This window comes from Streptopelia decaocto (genome assembly GCF_964273445.1).
Source record: "Streptopelia decaocto genome assembly, contig: HAP1_SCAFFOLD_1590, whole genome shotgun sequence".
Lineage (NCBI taxonomy): Eukaryota > Metazoa > Chordata > Aves > Columbiformes > Columbidae > Streptopelia > Streptopelia decaocto.
This window is the reverse complement of record NW_028116071.1, coordinates 1-14,369: the sequence shown is the minus strand read 5'-3', so window position 1 is coordinate 14,369 and position 14,369 is coordinate 1. Positions and strand designations below refer to the sequence as shown.

Here is a 14,369-nt window from a genome sequence, read left to right as displayed (position 1 = left end):
TGGACCCCGAGGTGGTGTGTGTGTTTTTGGGGTGAATTCGGGTGTTTTTGGGTGTTTTTGGGCAGGATCACGCTGGGTAACCAGCTGGCCGGGATCCACCTGCTGGACCCCGAGGTGGTGTGTGTGTTTTTGGGGTGAATTTCGGTGTTTTTGGGTGTTTTTGGGCAGGATCACGCTGGGTAACCAGCTGGACGGGATCCACCTGCTGGACCCCGAGGTGGTGTGTGTTTTTGGGGTGAATTCGGGTGTTTTTGGGTGTTTTTGGGCAGGATCACGCTGGGTAACCAGCTGGACGGGATCCACCTGCTGGACCCCGAGGTGGTGTGTGTGTTTTTGGGGTGAATTCGGGTGTTTTTGGGTGTTTTTGGGCAGGATCACCCTGGGTAACCAGCTGGACGGGATCCACCTGCTGGACCCCGAGGTGGTGTGTGTGTTTTTGGGGTGAATTTCAGTGTTTTTGGGTGTTTTTGGGCAGGATCACGCTGGGTAACCAGCTGGACGGGATCCACCTGCTGGACCCCGAGGTGGTGGCGCGCTTCAAGCAGCTCTACCCCGACGGCGTCATCGCCAAGCCCAAGGGGCTCTGAATGGGCTGAAAACGCGCGGATTTGGGCAAAAAGGTGAGCGGGGGGGGAGGGGGGGGTGGGGGGGATGGGGGTTTGGGGGGAAAAGGGGGTTTTGTGAGGGAAAAAGGGGTTTATGAGGTGAAATGGGGGTGTATGAGGGAAAAAGGGGTTTATGAGGTGAAATGGGGGATTTTTGTGGTAAAACGGGGGGTTTATGAGGTAAAATGGGGGATTTATGAGGTAAAATGGGGGTTTTGAGGGAAAAGGGGGTTTTATGAGGTAAAAAGGGATTTTTATGAGGTGAAATGGGGGTTTATGAGGTGAAATGGGGTTTATGAGGGGAAATGGGGGTTTATGAGGGAAATGGGGGTTTATGAGGTGAAATGGGGGTTTATGAGGGGAAATGGGGGTTTATGAGGGAAAAAGGGGGTTTATGAGGGGAAATTGGGGATTTATGAGGTAAAATGACGGTTTTATGAGGTAAAATGGGGGATTTTTGTGGTGAAGTGGGGGTTTTATGAGGTAAAATGGGCGTTTATGAGGTGAAATGGGGTTTATGAGGTAAAACCCGGGGTTTTATGAGGGAAAATGGGGGTTTTGAGATAAAAGGGGGTTTTATGAGGTAAAAAGGGGTTTTATGAGGGAAAATGGGGGGTTTATGAGGTAAAACGGGGGATTTATGAGGTAAAATGGGGGATTTATGAGGTAAAATCAAGGTTTGGAGGGAAAAAGGGGGTTTTATGAGGGGAAATGGGGTTTTATGAGGTAAAATGGGGGTTTATGAGGGGAAATGGGGGGTTATGAGAGGAAATGGGGGGTTATGAGGTAAAAACTGGGTTTTATGAGGTAAAAAGGGGGTTTATGAGGTAAAATGGGGGGGTTATGAGGTGAAATGGGGGATTTTTGTGGTAAAATGGGGGATTTATGAGGTAAAATTGGGGATTTATGAGGTGAAATGGGGGTTTATGAGGTAAAATGGTGTTTCTCTGGTAAAATGGAAGTTTTATGAGGTGAAATGGGATTTTATGAGGTGAAATGGAGATTTATGAGGTAAAATGGGGGTTTATGAGGTAAAATTGGGGATTTATGAGGGGAAATGGGGGGGTTTATGAGGTAAAATGGGGGTTTATGAGGTGAAATGGGGGGGTTATGAGGTGGTAAAACATGCGGGAATTGTGTCAGAATAAGGGGAATCGTGTTAAAATATGAGGGAATAGCGTTAAAATATAGGGAATTGCGTTGAAATATGAGGGAATTGTGTCAAAATATGAAGGAATAGTGTTAGAATATGGGGAATTGTGTGGAAATATGAGCGAAGAGTGTTTAAATATGGGGAAATGTGTGGAAATACGGGGAATTGTGTCAAAATATGAGGGAATGATGGTAGAATATGGGGAATTGCGTTGAAATATGAGCGAATAGCGTTAAAATATAGCGAATTGTGTTGAAATATGAGGGAATTGCGTTGAAATATGAGGGAATATTGTTAAAATACGGGGAATTGTGTTGAAATATGGGGGAATAGCGTTAAAATATAGCAAATTGCATTGAAATATGAGGGAATAGTGTTAAAATACGGCGAGTTGTGTTGAAATATGAGGAATAGTGTTGAAATATGAGGGAATAGTGTTGAAATATGAGGGAATAATGTTGAAATATGAGGGAAGGGTGTTAAAATAGGGGGAATTGTGTGGAAATACGGGGAATTGCGTCAAAATATGAGGGAATAGTGTTAGAATATAGGGAGTTGTGTTGAAATATGAGGGAATAGTGTTAAAATACAGGGAGTTGTGTTGAAATATGAGGGAATTGCATCAAAATATGAGGGAATAGCGTTAAAATATGGGGAATTGCGTTGAAATATGAGGGAATTGCGTTGAAATACGAGGGAACGGTGTTAAAATACAGGGAGTTGTGTTGAAATATGAGCGAATAGTGTTAAAATATGAGGGAATGGTGTTAAAATATAGCGAATTGCATCGAAATATGAGGGAATTGTGTTGAAATATGAGGGAACGGTGTTAAAATATAGCAAATTGCATTGAAATATGAGGGAATTGTGTTGAAATATGAGGGAACGGTGTTAAAATATAGCAAATTGCATCGAAAAATGAGGGAATTGTGTTGAAATATGAGGGAACGGTGTTAAAATACGACACAATTATCCAAATTGGGCGATTATCGCCACAGAACGACCCCTCACACCCCGTTGGGCACCCAAAACCCCCAAAACCCCCAAATCCCGTCCCCAAACCCCCCAAAAGCGCAGAAACCTCCCCAAAAGGTGCCCAAAGTGCCGGATTTTGTTTATTTGACGAACACCACGCTGTTGCCGGCGTTGCGCGCCGCCAGCCAGGCCAGGAACACGTCCCTGGGGGGGGGGGGGGGGGGGGCGGAAAAAGGGCGGGAAATGAGCCGTTTTGAGTGGAAACGCGGGGTTTTCGGGGCAGTGGGTGATAGATAAGTGTTCAACGTGTGGTTTAATGTACCTGCAGTGGCGGACCAGGCACTCGCTGCTGCAGTACTCCTCGTCCCAGTCGGCGCTGGCCACCGGCGCGTTGAGGCAGCCCAGGCGCACGCAGCGCGGCCGCGGCGGGGACTCCACCAACTGCAGCGCCACGGGGGGGGGCGACTCCACCTGCCGACAAAACCCCCGCTTTTTAAACATTTATAAACGTTTTCAGCGTAAACGCGTGAATTCTAGCGGTGTTTACCCGCCCTGAGGTGAACTGGATGGAATGGGGTGGAATGGGGGGGGGGGTTAAGGGGGTGGGGTGCGGGCACCCCCCCGCTGGGGTGAAATGGTACGGCCCGCTGAGGGAAAGGGGGAATGGGGTGAAAACGGGGAATTTGGGGGGAATTGGGGTGAAATGGGGAATTGGGGTGAAATGGGGAATTTGGGGGGAATTGGGGTGAAATGGGGGAATTGGGGAATTATTTGGGGGGAAATGGGAGAATTTTGGGGGAAAATTGGGAATTATTTGGGGGGAAATTTGGGGTGAAATTGGGGAATTTTGGGGGGAAATTGGGGAATTTTGGGGGGAAAATGGGGAGTTTTGGGGGGAAATTGGGGAGTTTTGGGGGAATTGGGGAGTTTTGGGGGGAAATTGGGGAATTTGGGGGGAAATTGGGGAATTTGGGGGGAAATTGGGGAATTTTGGGGGAAAATTGGGAATTATTTGGGGGGAAATTTGGGGTGAAATTGGGGAATTTTGGGGTGGAAATTGGGGAAATTTTGGGGTGGAAATGGGGAATTTTGGGGTGAAATTGGGGATTATTTGGGGGGGAAATGGGGAATTTCGGGGTGAAATTGGGAATTATTTGGGGTAGAAATTGGGGTTTTTTGGGGGTGGAAATTGGGAATTATTTTGGGTGGAAAATGGGAATTTTTTGGAGGGGAAATGTGCAAATTTTGCAGTGCAAATTTTGGGCTGAAAAGCTGAAATTTTGGGGTGGAAATTGGCAATTTTTCTGGTGGAAATACAGAATATTTTTTGGGTGGAAATGGGGAATTATTTGGGCTGAAAACGTGAAATTTGGGCTGAAAAGGTGTGAATTTTGGTCCGAAAAGGTGGAATTTTGGGCTGAAAAGTGTGAATTTTGGGCTGAAAAGGTGGAATTTTGGGCTGAAAAGTGTGAATTTTGGGCTGAAAACGTGAATTTTGGGCTGAAAAACGCATGAATTTTGGGCTGAAAAGTGTGAATTTTGGGCTGAAAAGTGTGAATTTTGGGCTGAAAAGGTGGAATTTTGGGCTGAAAAGCTGAAATTTTGGGGTGGAAATTGGCAATTTTTCTGGTGGAAATACAGAATATTTTTTGGGGTGGAAATGGGGAATTATTTGGGCTGAAAAGTGTGAATTTTGGGCTGAAAACGTGAATTTTGGGCTGAAAAATGCATGAATTTTGGGCTAAAAAGTGTGAATTTTGGGCTGAAAAGGTGGAAGTTTGGGCTGAAATGGTGGAATTTTGGGCTGAAAACGTGAATTTTGGGCTGAAAAGGTGGAAGTTTGGGCTGAAAAGGTGGAATTTTGGGCTGAAAAGTGTGAATTTTGGGCTGAAAAGGTGAATTTTGGGCTGAAAAGGTGGAATTTCGGGGTGCGAATCTCCCCTTCAATATCTCTGCCCCCCCCCCCTTTCTCTTTGGTGCCTCCCAGCCCCAAAACCCCCCGAATTGGCCCCAAACCCCCCAGCCCCCCCCCCGTTAATGTTTTAGCGCGGCGGCCCCAAAACCCCGTGAATTGTCCCCAAACTCACCTCGGGCACCACGTCTCCCGCCAGCACCTCCAGCTGCTCCGGGGGGGCGGCGCCGCCGTTCGGGGGGGTCTGGGGGGGGGTCCCCTCCGCCCCGCCCCCCCCCGCGGGCGCCACCTCGAGGCGCAGGGGCGGGATTTGCAGGGGGGGCGGGGGCAGGATCTTGATGTGCAGCGGGGGGGGCGGGGGGGGCTGCTGGATTTTGGGGGCGGGGGCGGGGGGGGGCGGGGTCTGCATGGCCTGCAGCGGGGGGGGCGGCTGCAGCACGGCGGGCTGCGGGGGGGGCTGCTGCGGGGGGGGCGGCATCTGCTGCAGCGGGGGGGGCTGCAGCAGGGAGCGCGCGAGCACCGGGGGGGCGGCCCCGCCCCCCCCCGCCGCCCCCCCCCGCGCGGCCACCACGGCGGCGGGGATGACGGTCACCACGCCCCCCCCCGGGGCCAGCGAGGGCGGCAGCAGCTGCTTGGGGATCAGGATCTTGGTGATGGGGGGCGGGGGCGGCGGGGGGGGGTCCGGGGAGGCGGGGGGGGGGGCGGGGTCGGGCTCCGCGGGCTCCGACGACGTCTGGAACAGAGCGGGGGGGGGGTTACGGGGGGGCGGGGCTCAAATAGGGGGTGGAGTCAAGGTATAATGTTCTATGGAGAGTAGAAAGGGGGTGGGGCTAAGGCAGAGGGGGCGGGGTCTAAGTGGGGTGGTGCTTAGGGGGTGGGCTTAAGGTATAATGAGGTACTAGGGAGAGTAGGGAGGGGCGTGGCTAAGGGAAAGGGGGCGTGGCTAAGGGGGGCGGGGTTTAACTAGGGGATGGTGTTAAGGTAGAATGGGGTTCTATGGAGAGTAAAAAGGGGGTGGGGCTAAGGGGAAAGGGGCGTGGCTAAGGGAAATGGGGAGGGGTTAAAGTGGCGGGGTTAAGGCACAGTGTGGTTCTATGGACACTGGGAAGGGGGCGTGGCTAAAGAATGGGGGTGGGGCTGAGGGATAGGGGGCGTGGTTTACCTGGGGTGGCATTAAAATAGAAAATGCATTAAGGTATCATGTGATTCTATAGAAAGTAGGAAGGGGGTGTGGTCAAGGGAAAGGGGGTGTGGCTAAGGGAGTTCTATAGAGTGGGAAGGGGTGTGGTTAATGGGAAGGGGGTGTGGCTAAGGGAAGGGGCGGAGCTAAGGGAGTTCTATAGAGTGGGAAGGGGGTGGTTAATGGAAAGGGGTGTGGCTACGGGAAAGGGGGCGTGGCTACGGGAGGGGGCGTGGCTAAGGGAGGGGGCAGGGCTAAGGGAAATGGGTTCTATAGATGTTAATGGAAAGGGGGCGTGGCTAAGGGAAAGGGGGCGTGGCTAAGGGAAAGGGGGCGTGGCTAAGGGAAATGGGTTTTATAGATATTAATGGAAAGGGGGCGTGGCTAAGGGAGGGGGCGTGGCTAAGGGAAATGGGTTCTATAGATGTTAATGGAAAGGGGGCGTGGCTAAGGGAGGGGGCGTGGCTAAGGGAGGGGCGTGGCTAAGGGAAACGGGTTCTATAGATGTTAATGGAAAGGGGGCGTGGCTAAGGGAAAGGGGGCGTGGCTAAGGGAGGGGGCAGGGCTAAGGGAAATGGGTTCTATAGATGTTAAGGGAAAGGGGGCGTGGCTAATGGAAGGGGGCAGGGCTAAGGGAAATGGGTTCTATAGATGTTAATGGAAAGGGGGTGTGGCTAAGGGAGGGGGCGTGGCTAAGGGGAAGGGGGTGTGGCTAAGGGAAATGGATTCTATAGATATTAATGGAAAGGGGCGTGGCTAAGGGAAATGGATTCTATAGATGTTAATGGAAAGGGGGCGTGGCTAAGGAAGGGGGCAGGGCTAAGGGAAATGGGTTCTATAGATGTTAATGGAAAGGGGGTGTGGCTAAGGGAAAGGGGGCGTGGCTAAGGGAAATGGGTTCTATAGATGTTAATGGAAAGGGGGCGTGGCTAAGGGAGGGGGCGTGGCTAAGGGAAATGGCTTCTATAGATGTTAATGGAAAGGGGGCGTGGCTAAGGGAAAGGGGGCGTGGCTAAGGGAGGGGGCAGGGCTAAGGGAAATGGGTTCTACAGATGTTAATGGAAAGGGGGCGTGGCTAAGGGAAATGGGTTCTATAGGTGTTAATGGAAAGGGGGTGTGGCTAAGGGAGGGGGTGTGGCTAAGGGAAACGGGGTGTGGCTAAGGGAAATGGGTTCTGTAGATATTAATGGAAAGGGGGCGTGGCTAAGGGAGGGGGCGTGGCTAAGGGAAGGGGCAGGGCTAAGGGAAAAGGAGTCAATAGGTGTGGTTAATGGAAAGGGGGCGTGGCTAATGAAAAGGGGGTGTGGCTAGGAGGGGGGCAGGGCTAAGGGAAAGGGGGCGTGGCTAGGAGGGGGGCAGGGCTAAGGAAAACTGGTTCTACAGGGCAAGAGGGGGCGTGGTTACTGGAAAGGGGCGTGGCTAAGGGCAAGGGGGCGTGTCCGGGGGCGGGCCCACCTGCACGGCGCGGTAGGCCTCCAGCGCCCGCAGGTACTCCTGCTTGGCCGCCTCCGTCTTGCGCTTGTACACCTGGAACGCCCCAAAATCGGGGAAAACGCCCCAAAATCGCGCTGGGGGGGGGGCGGGGGGGGCGCGGCGCCCCCACCTGCTTCTGCTCCTCGCCCAGGCTGTCCCACATGGACGCCACGATCTTGGAGACCTCGCCGAAGGTGGCGCTGGGGTTCTGGCCCTTGATGGCCGCCTGCGTGTCGCGGAAGAACAGCGCGTAGGCCGACACCGGCTTCTGCGGCTCGTTCGGGTCCTTCTTCTTCTTGGCCTTCTTGGCCGCCTTGCGCGGGGGCGGGGCCACGGGGGGCGGGGCCGCCGCGGGGGGCGGGGCCGGCGGGGAGGGCCGGGGGGCGGCCGCCTGCGGGGGAACAGAGTCATTAAAAAAGGGGGGGAGGGGAAGGGTTCGGAGTCATTGGGACGCGCGGGGGGTTGGGGGAGGGCTGGAAAATCGGGAGTTTTGGGGAATTTTGGAAAGTTTGAAAAGTTGGGGATATTCTGAAAAGTTTGAAAGTTTTGGGGAAAGTTTGAAAATTTTGGGGAAATTCTGAAAAGTTTGAAAATTTGGGGAATATTTTGAAAAGTTTGAAAATTTTGGGAATATTTTGAAAAGTTTGAAAATTTTGGGAATATTTTGAAAAGTTTGAAAATTTTGGGGAAATTCTGAAAAGTTTGAAAATTTTGGAAAAATTGTGAAAAGTTTGAAAACTTTGGGGAAATTGTGAAAAGTTGGAAAACTTTGAAACGTTTGGAAATTTGGGGGAAATTGTGAAAAGTTTGAAAATTTTGGGAATATTTTGAAAAGTTTGAAAATTTGAGGGAAATTCTGAAAGGTTTGAAAATTTGGGGGAAATTCTGAAAGGTTTGAAAATTTGGGGGAAAGTTAAAAATTTTGGGAAAATTCTGAAAACTTTGAAAATTTTTGAGAAATTTTTAAAAGTTTGAAAGTTTTGGGGAAATTGTGAAAAGTTTGAAAATTTGGGGAATATTTTGAAAAGCTGGAAAATTTGGGGGAAATTGTGAAAATTTTGGGAAAATTCTGAACACTTTGAAAATTTTGGAGAAATTTTTAAAAGTGTGAAAAATTTGGGGAAAATTCTGAAAAGTTTGGAAGTTTTGGGGAAAATTGTGAGAAGTTTGAAAATTTGGGGAATATTTTAAAAAGTTTGAAAAATTTCAGAAATTTTGAAAAGTGAAAATTTGGGGAAAATGTGAAAAGTTTGAAAATTTGGGGGAAATCTTAAAAAGTTTGAAAATTTGAGGAAAATTGTGAAAAGTTTGAAAATTTTGGGGAAAAGTTTCAAAAATTCGAAAGTTTTGGGAAAAGTGTGAAAAGTGGAAACTTTGGGGAAATTCTGAAAAGTTTGAAAATTTTGGGAAAGTTTTGAAAAGTTTGAAAGTTTTGGGAAAATTGTGAAAAGTGAAAATTTTGGAATATTTTGAAAAATAAAAAATCTGCGGAAATTTTGAAAATTTTGTGGTATTTGTGAAAACTTGAAAAATTTGGGGGAAATTGTGAAAAGTGGGAAAAATTTGGGGAAATTCTGAAAAGTTTGAAAATTTTGTGGAAATCCTGAAAACTTTGAAAATTTGGGGAAAATTGTGAAAAGTTTGAATATTTGGGGAAAATTATAAAATGTTTGAAAATGTGGAGAAAATTGTGAAAAGTTTGAAATTTTTGGGAAAGTTTTGGGAAGGTTTTGGAGAAATTTCAAAAGTTCTGAAAAAATTGGGAAAATTTTGAAATTTTGGGAAGATTTGGAAGTTTCGGAGAAATTTCGAAAGTTCTGAAAAAATTGGGAAAATTTGGGGATGATTTGAAAATTTTGGAAAACTTGAAAATTCTGAAGAAACAGAAAAAAATTGGAAAGATTTTGAAATTCAGGGAAATTTTGGCAAGTTCTAAAATGTCAGAATTCTGAAAATTTTCCCAAACCTCCAGAATTTCAGCGGGAAAAATGTGAGGAAAGTGCTGAATTCCCCAACTTGTGGCCGTTCGGGAGCCGCACAGAACTGGAAAATCCACCAGATTTTCGGTGGAAATCGCAGAATTTGGGGAAATTTGGGTGTTTTGGGGCCACAAAAACTGGTAAAAAGGGGGAAATTGGCGATTTTGGGGGGAAACGCGGCAAAACTCACCAGCTCGTCCGGGGGGGTCCCGGGGGGGGAGGGGGGCGGCGACAGCTGCCGCTCGGGGGAGGGGGCGGGGGGCGGGGTCCCCAGGGTGGGCGGGGCCCCCGCCGGCCCCGCCCCCGCGGCGCCCAGGCTGAGCCCCAGCTGGGAGCTGAGCTCCGATTGGTCGATGGTGGTGAGGTGGGCGGGGCCCAGCAGCCCCCCCGGGCTCAGCGAGCCAATGGGGACGTCGATGGTGACGGGGGGCGGGGCGCTGAACGGCTCCAGCTCCTGGGGACACCCCAAATCCCCGTTATTCGCCCCAAAACAGCCTCTGCGCACCCAAAAAACCCCTTTTTCACCCCAAAATCCCTTCGATAATCCCCCAAACCCCCTTTTTCACCCCAAAATCCCTTCGATAATCCCCAAAACCCCCTTTTTCACCCCAAAATCCCTTCGATAATCCCCAAAACCCCCTTTTTCACCCCAAAATCCCTTCGATAATCCCCCAAACCCCCTTTTTCACCCCAAAATCCCTTCGATAATCCCCAAACCCCCTTTTCACCCCAAAATCCCTTCGATAATCCCCAAAACCCCCTTTTTCACCCCAAAATCCCTTCGATAACCCCCAAACCCCCTTTTTCACCCCCAAATCCCTTTGTGATAATCCCCAAAACCCCCTTTTTCACCCCAAAATCCCTTTGATAACCCCCATAACCCCCTTTTCACCAGAAAACCCCTTTTTCACCCCAAAATCCCTTTGGAAACCCCATAACCCCCTTTTTTACCCCAAAACCCCTTTTTCACCCCAAAATCCCTTTGGAAACCCCATAACCCCCTTTTTTACCCCAAAACCCCTTTTTTACCCCAAAATCCCTTTGGAAACCCCATAACCCCCTTTTTTACCCCAAAACCCCCTTTTTCACCCCAAAATCCCTTTGATAACCCCCAAACCCCCTTTTTCTCCCCAAAATCCCTCTGGTAACCCCCAAACCCCATTTTTCCCCCATTCCCCCCAAAAACCCTTTCCCCCCAATTTTCCCCTTTCCCCCCAAATTTCCCCAAAACGCCCCAATTTCTTTATCAATAAAACCCCAATTTCCCCCTTTTCCCCCCAATTTCCCCCTTTTCCCCCCAATTTTCCCCCATCCCCCCCCATTGAAGGCACCAGCGGCTCCATCATGGCGACCGGCAGCTCCAGCGCCGCCCCCACGCCGTAGGGGGCGCCGTGCGGGGGGGGCGGGGCCGGGGGGGGCGCGAAGGGGGCGGGGCCGGGGGGCGGCTCCCCCAGCCCCTCCAGGTCGGGCTCCAGCGCGATGGGCGGCAGCTCGAACTCCTCGTCGCCCAGGGACGGCGTGTGGAACGTCTGCAACACCCAAAATCCCCACGGTTCACCCCAAATTACCCGCTTTCCCGCCACATTCCCCACTTTCCCGCCAAAAAGCTCCAATTTTCCCGCCAAATTCCCGATTTTTCCCGCCAAATTTCCAATTTTCCCGCCAAATTTCCGATTTTTCCCGCCAAATTTCCGACTCTTCCCGCCAAATTTCCGACTCTTCCCGCCAAATTTCCGACTTTTCCCGCCAAATTCTCACTTTTTCCCGCCAAATCCCCGAGTTCTGACAAGTTTGAAATTTCAAATTCGGAAAAATTTTCAAACGTTTTGAGTTTTGATGTTTCAGATTTTGAATGTTTCTAAAGATTTTGAATCTTGAAACTTCAAATTTTGAAACTTTCCAAACATTTGGAATCTCAACACTTCAAATTTTGAGTATTTCCAAAAATTTGGAATCTTGAATTTTCAAATTTTGAAAATTTACAAATAGTTCGAATCATGAAATTTTAAATTTTGAAAATTTTCAAATATTTTGAATTGTGATATTTCAAATATTGAAAATTTGCGAAGATTTTGAATCTTGATATTTCCAATATTAAAAATGTCCAAAAATTTGGAATCTTGAATTTTCAAATTTCGAAAATTTCCAAATATTTGGAATCGTGAAATCCTAAATTTTGGAAATTTTCAAATGTTTTGAGTTTTGATGTTTCGGATTTCGAACGTTTCTAAAGATTTTGAATCTTGAAACTTCGAATTTTGAAACTTTCCAAATATTTGGAATCTCGACATTTGGAATTTTGAGTATTTCAAAAAATTTGGAATCTTGAATTTTCAGATTTTGAAACTTTCCAAACATTTGGAAACTTGAGTTTTCAAATTTTGAAAATTTCCAAATATTTGAAATCTTGAAATTTTAAATTTTGAAAGTTTTCAAATATTTTGAATTTTGATATTTCAAATTTTGAACATTTCTAAATATTTTGAATCTCGATACGTCAAGTTTTGAAACTTTCCGAACATTTGGAATCTCAAAATTTCAAATTTTGAAAATTTCCAAATATTTGGAATCGTGAAATTTTAAATTTTGAAAATTTTCAAAGATTTTGAATTTTTATATTTCAAATTTTAAAAATTTCCAAACATTTTGAATCTTGATCTTTCAAATTTTGAAGATTTCCAAAGATTTTGAATATTGATATTTCAGATTTTAAAAATGTCCAAAAAATTTGAATCTCGATATTTCAAATATTGAAAATTTCCAAAAATTTTGAATCTTGATACTTCAACTATTGAAAATTTCCATAAATTTGGAATTATGAAATTTCAAATTTTGAACATTTCCAAACATTTGGAATCTTGAAGTTTCAAATTCTGAAAATTTCCAAAGATTTTGAATGTTGATTTTTCGAATTTTGAAAATTTCCAAAAATTTGAAATAATTTGAAATTTTGAAAATCTCAGAAACTTTGGAATTTTGAAATTTCAAATTTTTAAACTTTTACAACTTTGAAATTTCAAATTGTAAATTTTTTCGATTTTTGAAATGTCCGAATTTTGGAATTTGAAAAGTGAAACTTAAAAATCTATAATTTCTAAATCTCCAAATGCCACATTTCATATAAATTCAAAATATGAAAATTTCAATTTCCGGCTTTCAAATAATTTTTCCATAATAAAATTTGCAAATTTTACAAATTTTGAGATTTCCAAATTAATTCAAATCTCAATGTTTCCAAATTATTTCAACCTTTACGTTTCGCTTTAAATGTTACGTGACTCGTTTTGGGGCTGTTTCCGCCGGTTTTAGCCTCGTCACTCAATTCTTTTTGTGTGTTTTTCGTTGTGTTTTTAATTATTTTTATAATTAATTTTCATTATTTTATAAATTTCATTAATTTTACGTCATTAAATTTATAAATTTCCATAAATTTGACATAATTTCAACACTAATTCACCTCAAAACTGGAATTTTTGCTGCGTTTCCTGGCCACTTTCCCACCCGTTATCACCAATTAAACCACTAATATTACACCTTAAAAACTAAATATATTATAAATATCGAAATATGAGGTTTTTAAGGTGTAGATTAAGGTGTTTTGACCATTTCCGGGCGTTTTTGCCCCAAATCGGGCGCGTTTCTCACCTCGGCGCCCGTCAGGAACGGGTGGGCCGCCCCCGTGATGGCCAAGTAGTTGTCGCTGCCCCCGGGAAACTGCGGAAAAAAACCCAAAACCGTCAGAATTCCACCCAAAATACACAACTTTACCTCAGGGGATCCCCCCCCGCACCCAGATTGACCCCAAAAAGCCCCAAATTCTCCTCAAAAAGCCCCAAATTCTCCTCAGGGGATCCCCCCCCCCGCCACCAGGGACCCAAATGTCGCCCCATAAAGCGCCAAATTCCACCCAAAAAGCCCCAAAAACGTCAGAATTCCACCCAAAATAAACAACTTTACCTCAGGGGATCCCCCCCCGAACCCAGATTGACCCCAAATTGGCCCAAAAAGCCCCAAATTGGCCCCAAAAGCCCCAAATTCTCCTCAAAAAGCCCCAAATTCTCCTCAGGGGATCCCCCCCAAGCCCCAAAAAGCGCCAAATTCCACCAAAAAGCCCCAAAAACGTCAGAATTCCACCCAAAATACACAAGTTTACCTCAGGGGATCCCCCCCCCGCACCCAGATTGACCCCAAAAAGCCCCAAATTGGCCCAAAAAGCCCCAAATTCTCCTCAAAAAGACACAAATTCTCCTCAAAAAGACACAGATTCTCCTCAGGGGATCCCCCCCCAAGACCCAAAAAGCGCCAAATTCCACCAAAAAAGCCCCAAAACGTCAGAATTCCCCCCAAAATACACAAGTTTACCTCAGGGGATCCCCCCCCGCACCCAGATTGACCCCAAAAAGCCCCAAATTGGCCCAAAAAGCCCCAAATTCTCCTCAAAAAGCCCCAAATTCTCCTCAGGGGATCCCCCCCCCCAATGTCGCCCCCAAAAGCGCCAAATTCCCCCCAAAAAGCCCCAAATTTCCCTCAGGGGATCCCCCCCCAGACCCGAATTTACCCAAAAAGCCCCAAATTGCACCCGAAAGCCCCGATTTTGCCCCAAAAAGCCCCGAATTCGCCCCAAAAGCCCCGAATTCCCGCCCAAACCCCCTCAGCGCCGCGATTCCTGTCACGGCGCATCCCCCCCCACATCCCCCTCCCCGCTGCCCCAAAACGCCCCGAATTCCACCCAAAACGGCCCCCAAACCCCCCGCCCCACCCCGGGCCGCCCCCCCCGGCCCCAAAACGCCCCAAATCGCCCCAAATTTGGCGAAAATCGCCCCAAATTCACCTCCATGGCGCCGCTCCCCCCGCCGGCCGGAAGTCCCGCCCCCCCGCCGCCATGAGACCGCCCAGCGCTCGCACCATAGAGACGGCGGCCGGATCGCCGGCCCCCGGGTGAGGAGGGGGGAGGAGCGGGTGGAAGCGGGAAAAGGGCGGGGGGGGGCCAATTGTGCCCCCCCGCGTAATTTTGGGGGTGTCAGCGGTTGGGGGGGGGCGTGAGGAGCGCGGAGCGCCGTTGGAGGACCGAGCTAGAGCGTCGACATGAGGG

The 14,369-nt window shown here is 47.8% G+C and overlaps 2 protein-coding genes across 2 annotated transcripts in view; one reads left to right on the top strand and one right to left on the bottom strand.

Annotated features, from left to right (window-relative positions):
- LOC309452399 (N(6)-adenosine-methyltransferase catalytic subunit METTL3-like) overlaps window positions 1–3,256 on the top strand; it is an 18,660-nt gene extending 15,404 nt beyond the window's left edge. The window contains exons 11-12 of the mRNA XM_082077031.1: window positions 476–620; window positions 3,062–3,256. Of these exons, the coding sequence (XP_081933157.1) occupies window positions 476–587 (112 nt within the window). The 3' untranslated portion in view covers window positions 588–620; window positions 3,062–3,256. The remainder of the gene's footprint in view (window positions 1–475; window positions 621–3,061) is intronic.
- TOX4 (TOX high mobility group box family member 4) lies at window positions 2,804–14,193 on the bottom strand. Its single transcript, XM_082077032.1, has 9 exons — window positions 14,109–14,193; window positions 12,923–12,991; window positions 10,609–10,806; window positions 9,468–9,731; window positions 7,429–7,689; window positions 7,281–7,352; window positions 4,821–5,378; window positions 3,056–3,204; window positions 2,804–2,937 (listed from the first exon to the last, which is right to left on the bottom strand). Exons 1-9 carry the CDS (start codon window positions 14,112–14,114, stop codon window positions 2,874–2,876), a joined length of 1,641 nt encoding a protein of 546 aa, XP_081933158.1. The 5' UTR covers window positions 14,115–14,193; the 3' UTR covers window positions 2,804–2,873.
- Between the last annotated feature and the right edge of the window lie 176 nt (window positions 14,194–14,369).

Bases quoted from the DNA above. Each gene is read 5' to 3' on its own strand.
- TOX4 (XM_082077032.1), bottom strand. The intron at 3,205-4,820 runs GTGAGTTTGGGG...TTTTGTCGGCAG, and splicing joins CGGGAGACGTGGTGCCCGAG to GTGGAGTCGCCCCCCCCCGT. The intron at 2,938-3,055 runs GTACATTAAACC...CCCCCCCCCCAG, and splicing joins TGCCTGGTCCGCCACTGCAG to GGACGTGTTCCTGGCCTGGC.